The 10,367-nt window shown below is 34.6% G+C and overlaps 1 protein-coding gene across 1 annotated transcript; it reads right to left on the reverse strand.

Moving 5' to 3' along the window:
- Positions 1–1,453: 1,453 nt before the first annotated feature.
- LOC136832244 (uncharacterized) lies at positions 1,454–5,836 on the reverse strand. The gene is made up of 3 exons (XM_067093109.1): positions 5,704–5,836; positions 3,183–3,270; positions 1,454–2,831 (listed from the first exon to the last, which is right to left on the reverse strand). Exons 1-3 carry the CDS (start codon positions 5,706–5,708, stop codon positions 1,698–1,700), a joined length of 1,227 nt encoding a protein of 408 aa, XP_066949210.1. The 5' UTR covers positions 5,709–5,836; the 3' UTR covers positions 1,454–1,697.
- Between the last annotated feature and the right edge of the window lie 4,531 nt (positions 5,837–10,367).

Below are 10,367 nucleotides of genomic sequence, written 5' to 3' on the forward strand. Positions count from 1 at the left end.
AAGGTAGATGACCTCTCCAACAATTTTAAAGCAGCTTCAGAATGCATAAAAGAGTTGAATGAAGAGGTTGGATGAAACAATATAAGACGTAGTCAAGAGAGAAAAACGGCGAGCAGAAACTACCCTAGAGACGCTGAATCTGGCTAAATTAGGAGCTCACCTTTTAGTTATTCTCTCAAAATAAGAGATGATGGATTAATAAAAAGCAGTTAAGAGAGAGATTACAAAGATCAATATATGCGTATCGCCACTTGATACTGGGTAGGCTCATCCATTTGAAGGAAATATCATTTTGTCAAATTCTTCTTCTCGTATCTTTGTAATTCCTTACAGAATGCGAGAGTAAATTTGCAAAGTTCTTTAAAGCCTCATGTTAAGGATGATCTATCACTTTTGTGAAAATAGAAAAAACCACCGGTAAATTTTTAAAATGAATTCTTCTTAAAAAACTGAAAGATCGTTGTATTTGGAAAAAATGATAAACAGTCGCTTTAGCACAGCATTACAATACTGAATCTTAATTCATAACCTGGACAGAAAACAGTATGCGGAAAGCAGTGTAATCGTAAAATAGTTATGAAGGCTCTGACCAATATTACTTTCAGAGCCACCTACTGATAGGGGAAATTCTTATACAAAATATATATATATATATATATATATATATAGTATATATATATACTCATATATATATATATATATATAATATATATATATATATATATATATCTATATATAAATATATATATACTGTATATATATATATATATATATATATATATATATATATATATATATATATGTATGTATATATATGTATATATATATATATATATATATATATATATATATATATATATATATATATATATATGTGACTGCCCTTTGTTGGCTGAGTCAGTTGAGCTTCAGACTGTCACTGACAGGCCGGAGTTCAATTCCCCGGCCGGCTGATGAAGAGTTAGAGAATTTATTTCTGGTGATAGAAATTAATTTCTCCATAATGTGTTCAGTTCCACAATAAGCTGTAGGTCCCATTGCCACAACCAATTAGTTCTTAGCCACGAAAATAAGTATAATCCTTCGGGTAGCCCTAGAGAGCTGTTAATCAGCTCAGTGGTCTGGAAAAACTAAGGTATACTTAATTTGTATATGTGACTGAACAGTTTGTCGACTGTCAGCCATGTGTCAATCGAAAAATGCATATATTCGAATTAAGATCAAGGTAGCCGCACCTACCATTTATAATTCCATATGGGCAACGTTATTACAAGGTATACAAATATCATCTTTGAAAGACATAGAGAGAAAGCGGATGAAAAATGGGCTAAGGTTAAAGGCACAGAAGTTGAGGGAGTAAATGAAGTGTTTAAAATTCATAATGTGGTTATGGAGTCAGCAAGAAGTGTTTTGGATGTAGGAAGGTAAGAATAGTTAAGAAATAAGAGGATGATGAGGTGAAGATATATGAAGCTTTATTTGATGAAGATAAATATAAATGGTTATACAACGATTTTCATAAATCAGCTGAAGCTCTTCATAGATATGCCTTTAAGTCACGGGCAAATGAGTGTGAACTCTTCAGTGTAAGTTTATACTATATTCATGCAATCACTAAATTAGAATGTTTTAAATTTCTCCCATAGCAATAACTCAAAATTCATTGTATCCAAGTTGCACTCATAAGTCAGTACTTACTATTTTCCTACAACTTCAAAGAGATGGAAAATTCTATCAGCAATCAGATTTACGGTTTCTCTACTGAAGTAGTTATCAGCATAACAGAAGTTGTAGCTGGTTTTACCTTTGAAGGTATAAATTTCCTGCACAAGGGCATTCCTAAAGTTATGGATTCTTTGGTATGGAATCACATCCATAACCTGTACGTACCTTCCTTCTATGGCAAATCCTTTCGTGATATCGGCCATATGATTTTGAGTATAATCGTGAGAGACAGGTCTTGGTTTGTCCGTATAGTTGAATGGGCCATGCTCAGCATCCATCATTTTTTGCACTACTATCTGGTCTAAGAGTAGTCCTTCCTCTTTATAGTGGGAGTGAAGTTCAGAGTCTATTCTCTTGCAGTATTCCCAGAAGGAATCTCTGGGATTTCGGGGCACCTCGGATTTGTAAGTTAAGGACGTGGTGTAGTTACCAATCAGGTGTTTCTTTGCTGACCTATATCGTCGTGAAGTGACGAAGAGAAGAATGTATAACTTAAAAGTATCTCTTTGCGAACCTGCTTCCCGCATCAGTTCAGCTAAGGCTACATTGCAAACTGCCATTGAGAAGGAGTTAAATGTTACCCCCTTCTGAGAACATTTAGATAATAATCCTTTCATTACCAAAGAGTCAACAGAACGCCGGATGTAGCTCGTAGTTGGACGAGAAACATCTGGTCGGGGAAATGATTGTATTAAAGTTGGTTCCTCACCAAGCAGTGGCAGCGAAAATCTGATCGAATTTATCTTAGTAGGATCCTCTAATAACTTCCTTTCTCTTTCTTGCAGTAGTTTCTCAAAGTCTTTGTTATTTTCAAAGATACCCAATTCGGTTTCATCCGGAGAAAGTCCACTAAGAACGCAGTTCAGGCTCTGAAGAAGGCAAGAATTTAAAAATCGCAAGTTAGTGCCATCGGTTACTGCATGGTTGAACATCATGTTAAGTCTGCACTGATGAGGGTGAGACTTACTAACTCCAAGGACAGGACAGTGAACAGTTGGTTCTTTTCTTATGACTCTCGCTTTCCATGGCAAAGAGTCTGTCTCTTGGAATCCCTTGTCAAGTACAGACGAGCAATCGTCTGTGAAAGTATCTTCGTTAGACAGAACCTGTTGAAACAGAACAATGGGATTTTAAGGTCAATCAACTTATAACCTTTGATATTAGAAGAGAGTTTAAGAAACAATTGCAGTTTTGATAATAGTTTATAACACTTCGAGATGAGTATCGTCTTCATTGTATATGATGATCTTTTCTTCACTAAAGCAGAAGCTAAATTTAATATACACTCAACCATTTTCAATATTCTCAGAGTATTTGTTTTTCCTGATTGTACTGACTCACTATTTTTAAAGACCATATCAGTTATCTTGACTAGATTATCCCGAAAGACTTCAGATGATTCAGATAAACATGTTTTCTGATAGTTTTCGAAGCAACAAAAGACAATATAATCTTACCTCAAAGTCTATTTTATAATTTGGCAGCTGACAGTACCAGAATGAATCAGCTCTTTTTCGAACAACAGTTCTCATGTTTGGTGCTTTTCTAAAACGAAAGAATAGAGTAAAAATAATGAAATATACAAACACTCTCTTTCTAAACACACACAAATGTGTAAAGAAAGCTGTTCTTTGGTTCTTCCTCGGCGAGGATATGAAACAAAAGTGTTGCAATATAGTTAGGTTACAAATTTGAAATATGAGTTGTGTAGGATACAGTTACTTGGTGTTTGTGCTCGAGTGTATTTTCTAACTGACAGAACAGTTATGCATACGCATATGAAACTCTATTCATGTAAATAAATTTATGCACAAGCTTATTTGTGAGTGCGAAACATAGCAAAAATTTTAATTAAACCAGAACTTTTTTATCTGAAAATCCATGAGCAAATTCTTGTATAAAGACTTAACATCTTGAGAGTCACACATTAAAATCGTGCACGTTCTGCGGAACCTAGTGAGGATACCAGTATAAACAATGAATCGCTTTCTCCTTAGCCCACGGTGACGTAAGGGTACCTTGATCTAGTGACAACTGAAAAAACTGAGTAGCCGTCGTCTAATTTATGGTATCTGAATGGCTTTTAAATGTCATTCTTGAAAGTTAGATAATTTCCTGTTTGCTTTGTGCCACACAGTAGACTCTACTTTAATAGTGAACTCTAGTGAACTCTAGAATACATAGAGTACATCTTTCTTCAAGTCTTAATGTTAAAAGGATTTATTAAGTTAGAAGGATTTATTTGCCATCAGCCGGATACACTTAAATGTTAACACATGCAGTATCCCTACACTTCGGTTAATGCATCTCGATTTTCTACCATTACTTGTACAAGCTCTAATAATAAGCGGCATACTTGGTACTTTAAAATTTTGGTGGAAACTATGGACTTGGGAATACAAAGTCTAAGGACAAGAGATTGCTGTTAATGTGCTGTGCTCTAATGCAGGCAAATAAGAATCGGTAAAGCTACAAGCTTGAAAACTTTCTAAAATTCTTGGCGTCATTGATTTGTTGAATATAACGTTACCATCACTGCTCCCTTCCCTACCAATTAGCAGATTATCACCTTTAACTTCTGTCTAATTACTTGAGAACTTCACAAAGAAGGTTTAATTATCTAGAGATTTTCAGTTTGCAAGCCGCATGTCCATGAAGAAAAGTTGAGCTAGTCCTTACGCTTCTCTCTTTATTGCCGCAAATCAGTATTTACATATTAATGTTGCGATTGGGTAAACTGTAAATTGATGGAAGGACTTTCAATTTCACGAGAAGATTTTCTTTCTCAATTACTCAAAATCCATGTAATTTTATATAGCTGTTAGAGGTATGGCGACTGAGTAATGCACTTGAAGAGTATACCAAAGTGATCAAACTTTGAGTATGTGTAGGAAAGACAGTCAAGAAAAATTTTCAAGAAAAGTCTTCGTTTCAGCTTAATTGGCCACTAACATCTGAGATCCAAGTCTCACTATAATGTAACAGAGATTTGTTACCATGGACAACATTACAGACTGATATTTGCCTAGATATGAGGCTGCATGCATCTTATGTTATTGGGATATGATTTTAAGCATTGAACCTCCAAATTAGCATGCAGAATTCAGTGACTATCTTAGTTGCAGAACTTCCAAGTGTCTGAAAAAATTCATTATTTATTGCCGTAACGTTTGAGAATTGCCCTAGAATGAACTTGAAATTTTAAGAGAACTCTTATCATTATAAGTCTCTGAGCTCCCTAACACAATATAAGGTACATACAATTGCTGGAATAAAAACTACTGGTTAGGTCAGAATGGATGTAAAAAGGAGACCAAACAGATTATGGTTTCTTGGAGACCTTACAACTCTAGTCCCAGAAACCTGCTGATTATCAACAAAGCACCACAACAGGTGTGTAACTGTATCAGGGTTTATAGTTATCGAATACCTATAAAATTTGTTAATAAAAGACCAGTTGTTAGTTGCAAGTGAACCAAAAGTTGAATATGGAAAGTTTTCGCATACTTGAATGCTAAAACTTTTTTATTCGTGCAACTTAACTACTCTGCTATGGATTACCCTTTCCAGTGTAAACTTGGTTAATATGGCGTGACAAATATGTAAACGAACTGGGATCCAGTACCAGTCAGTAATCGTAAATAAAAGATAAGTATTTATGACACCACGGCTAAAAGATATACTTTTTAGCAGTACTGGGTTGAATGCGAAACAGTCAAGTTAGGGATCAGTAGTACTGTGACTGGAGGTGGCTATAAGGTTACCTAGGTTACTTTAGGTCAGGTTGGCTTGGGGAATATTGTGATAGTTAAAATCAATGAGAAGTAATTCCTCCGTGATGCACTTGTCCCGTAATATCATATGTTTATGTAGCTATACAAGACACTTGACTAAAATCTGATGGATTCAGTAACTGTCATGTATTTATGTAGCCATTCAAGACATTTGACAAAAAATCTGATAGGCCAAGTTACTTACTGCATGAATAATTCAAATGCTTGGCGGAAGTGTTCGGGTTCCAGAGGTTGGACAGAGTTAAATACATATTCCAGACCCCCTGTCCGTGTGCTGTGCTTGTTCCCTTCATTATATTCCTTGATTACATCACTCACTTCCCTTCAAAGCCAGTATTCCAGAGTGGGTCTTCACAAAAATGCTGGCCTATGCCTCACAGTGAATATAAAACATCATTTACATCAAGCACAAAATGACATTGTAGATACCTTAAGATATGTTATTTTGAACTGTACTCATTGTAACGAATGTTCTTTACTGTTCTCACAATTTTGGACAATACATATTCCATTGAGGATTACGAGACAAAAATTCAATGGTCTATTTGAAGTTGCTCAGCGGGAATGTGCAAGCATTATGCATACCGCAATAAAAAAATAACGTTATGAAAAAAAGACCCATTAAATGAAATTTGTGTTTCAGTTATCTTTTTGTTACATAAATATTTTTAAATGTCCGAAACTTACAAAGTAATGCTCTTAGGTTGAGACAAGTACTGCTTGATATTCAGTATCTTTTGATAGCAGGAGCTATCTTAGACTGAAAGTAATTAAAAGTTCTCATGTACTTTGTTGATATCATAGAAATAGCTCTAAGATATAGAAAGTTTATTGAAAATAATTGGAAAAATTCTCAGATCTTTGACTTGTATTATTGGAGATGTCGTGTTACTTACTAAATGTCATGTAATTAACAGCAATTAGTCTCTAATTTATTTCCGTTTGTATTGGTTAAGAGATTTTAGATATCGATTAACATTTTTCATCTAAGACGCTCTGTCGCACTTACCTTGTGTTAGGAGTGGATAAATTCTTGGACCTTCCCAAAATTGCAATTTGTTTTCCACGTGCAAGGTGATGATCGATGGCTTTCGTCCTAACTGCTTTCGTAAGACATTGTTGCCAACCTCTCAGCATTAACTTAGATGACGCCAGCATCTTTGTTTACAAGCGTGTTATAGATATACCTGTAAAAAAAAAAAAAAAGAGTAGACGTTAGGCAGATGAAACCGGTCAAAAATTATGTTGCAATAATCTCTTGAAGAGTCTCGTAATACATAGTAAGTTACGTAAGGAAAACTGTTATGACCATACTAGAGAAACGTTCTATGAAATACAAACTTTTCCCCTCATAGTTACTCTTGCTATAAAGCATTAACAAAACTGCACGATAAATAAAAAATCTACAAGTTCAAGCTGACGACGAAGCCGTTACAATGATCAAGGCTCCTAATGCAAACCTAATTAGATAAGAACCGCGTTCATTGGATGATGAACCGCTGATATAGCATATCACTATCTTCCTAGATGTTGGTGCTCGAACGTCCGTGAGAGACTTTGGGGTACTTCAGGATCCTGGGGTACTTTAAGGTGCTTTGCATCAACCGCTCTGTTTTTCTGTCACAAGTCTTCAAGTTTGTCGATTGGCTTATATTCGTTTGTCATTTTCATCGGTATTTCGCTATGCTATTCCTAACCTCCTTTACTCTGTTTCACCTTTGTTCATTCTGGTCTGTGGAAGCTTGTTTTGGAAGTTGATGGCTTATGGCAAATTCCAGATAAAAGTACACATATTGTAGATACAATAATAATAATAATAATAATACACAATAATAATAATAATAATACACATAATAATAATAAAATAATAATAATAATAATAAAACTTCGTTGAAAACTGGAGATTCAGATGAATTTAGGTTATCAAGAATGTCACAGTATTCTACTGTACATTGCATCAAAGCTACCACTTTTGTATAGCTAAGGTGCAAGAAGAGGATGTTTCCATTTTCCAGTAAAAAAAATCAGAGCAACAAAATATTATTAACAGTAAAAAAATGTACAATAAGCAACATTCAGTGTACTATTTGAATGCAAGAACAAGACCTGCGAGAGTAGAGCCAAAGTTTGCTGAAAAATGTTCATTCTTCTGGGAAGATATTCACAATCACAGATAATATATGAAATTTATTATCAAATTAATGTTCAAGAAATGACCTTATATTTTTGGTTTAAATGCTATAATAAAGTTCCGTAGAGATGGCTAGAAAGCTCTACTAGATGTCCTCGTTTTTAAATTTTGAAAACATCGTTTCTTCCAGTTTATTATACTATTTTGATGAAACCTACAAGACACTAACTTGCATTTCAGAGATAACTTTTGGTATGATAAGCATAACCCTAAAACAAATTTTATGGTACAAAAGAAAAAAAAACTTGCATGTTTTTATCTGATAAGTAAATCAGAAATTAAGAGGGAACCATCTCCGGCATAAACAAAATATAGTCGGTAATCAGCTCAAACGCATTATGTTCTTGCTGTGCGAAAACAAACCTTCCTTCCCGTTTCGAATGTTCTCAGGTACTTTTAATATATATTGAAAAGAATTTTTTCATATCACAAATGCGATTAAAGTGCTAATTAGTTATGAGCAAACACTTTTCCATATCACAAGAGAGTTCAGGAGCAAGCAAATGATTTCCTCGCCTTGAATATTTACTAAAAGCCAAGAGGCAAGTGATTGGGTATTATTAGCTACGTATACAACAATTTTATCGAATTTCTTTGCATTAATTGAGAACAAAGATTTGTGTACTTCGTACATGCTCTTGTGAATTGGTTTCTCATAAACAGAAAATTGTTAATAATGAATATTATTCTCAGGCTTTAGGTAGTTAAACCAATCCGTGCTCTGTTTTGTAAGAATGGTTGTGTACTGTAGGGGAAACTGCTGTCCATAAAACAAAATGTTTTATTGCATAAAAGTACCTGAATTTTGAATATAAAGAGCAAACATTTGTTCATAGCACAAATGTGATTGTGTTTTTTGGCTAGCTGAGAGCAAACTATTGTCTGTAGTACAATTATTTCAATATATTTTGTTCAGTGAGGAGAAAGTCAATCTCTCCTTTTTTTATATTAGTTCAACAACTATTTTTTCTTCCTCTTCTCCTGCTTAGCGTTGGAATGATCTTCCTTCTGTTTTCACCAAATATTATAACCTGTCTTTCACTAGCAGAAAAGACATCTGCTTCCTTGGTAACTAAGCTCCGCTATTGTTCCTCCCTTTACTCCCTCTTAGTTTCTCAGCCAGAAAAGGACTTTGTGTTAGTCTTTGCATGGTACTTGTAAAAAAGTATATACAGTCCTTAAGGTAAGTGTATTAGTTTATAAGTGAAGTTCAGAACTATTGTCTGTAGCACAAATATGCCTATGTTCTGGATAGCTCATGTCAACAATTGTCCCTGTCACAAATTTCATAAATATTCTGGTGTTTTGGTTCGTCAGAGCAAAGTTTTATTCATAACTCAAATGTGCCTTTTTTATTTGAATAGTAAAGAGCTCTGTTGTTCATGACACGTTGGTGTCTGTGTTTGGAAGTTCTGAGCAAACTATTGCTCACACAGACAAGTTCCTGACTTTTAATTAATTGAGAGAAAACCTTGTGTCTATGTTTTGGAAAGTTCTGAGCAAACTATTGCTCACACAAACAAGTTTCTGATTTTTAAATAATTGAGAGAAAACCTTGTGTTTATGTTTTGGAAAGTTCTGGGCAAACTATTGCTCACACAGACAAGTTTCTGACTTTTAATTAATTGAGAGAAAACCTTGTGTATATGTTTTGGAAAGTTCAGTGCAAACACGTTCCTGTCTTTTAGTTAATTGAGAGCAAACACTGTGTCTATGTTTTGGAAAGTTCAGTGCAAACTATTGCTCAAACAGACACGTTCCTGTCTTTTAGTTAATTGAAAGCAAACCCTGTGTCTATGTTGGGAATTCAGAGCAAACTATTGCTCACACAAACACTTTCCTGTCTTTTAGTTGATTGAGAGCAAACTCTCCTCCATCAATAAAATGTGCTTGTTTTGAATAGTGCAGTCCAATGCACATCTGTTTTAATTTCTTCAGCGCTTATTATTGTCCATAACACAAATGTGACTGTGTTGTCGTTTATTTGGAGCAAACTATTTTCATATCACAAATACGAATGAGTTTTAGTTAGCTAAGGAAAAAACACTGATCATACTCTTGTACTTGGGAGCTGCTGAATATTTCATATCTAGAAGTGAGAACGATTTCGCTTGTAATAAGTTCATTTTAATTTTTTTCCTCGAACTTTTCATAATGTTTGTTTACATAGTTAGTCTATTCGCTATTTGCTCGTCACATTTGGGCTTAGAATATAGTCAGTAAGGCAGTGGGGGTATTGAGTTAACTTGGCAGTCTAAAGAAAAGGAATCAAAGATTTAGAATCTTGATGGAAGAATCTGTCAGCTACGTTTTATATGACGTAAAGGAGACGTTTTCGCAAGTTACGGTGACATGAATATTCTTATCATATTTAACTTGAGTTGTCATACACTACACACAATGGATGACGTGTTCTGGGGTGGTTTGTGTGATCTGATTACCAAACACATAACGTATATATTCACACTGGGCTCATTTACAATAACGGTTAGTAACGTCAGTCCAAGGTTGTTGAACTTTGTACCAAATAATACAACACCTGTTTTATGTAACTCCGCGACCAAAGCGTAGTCCGTACTATTCTTAAATGGATAGTTTTACTATTTAAAAATAAACTGGACTTCAGCGCCAATCCTCGTGTTATCTTTGGGAGACCT

This window comes from Macrobrachium rosenbergii, chromosome 49, assembly GCF_040412425.1.
Source record: "Macrobrachium rosenbergii isolate ZJJX-2024 chromosome 49, ASM4041242v1, whole genome shotgun sequence".
In the NCBI taxonomy this organism is placed as follows: domain Eukaryota; kingdom Metazoa; phylum Arthropoda; class Malacostraca; order Decapoda; family Palaemonidae; genus Macrobrachium; species Macrobrachium rosenbergii.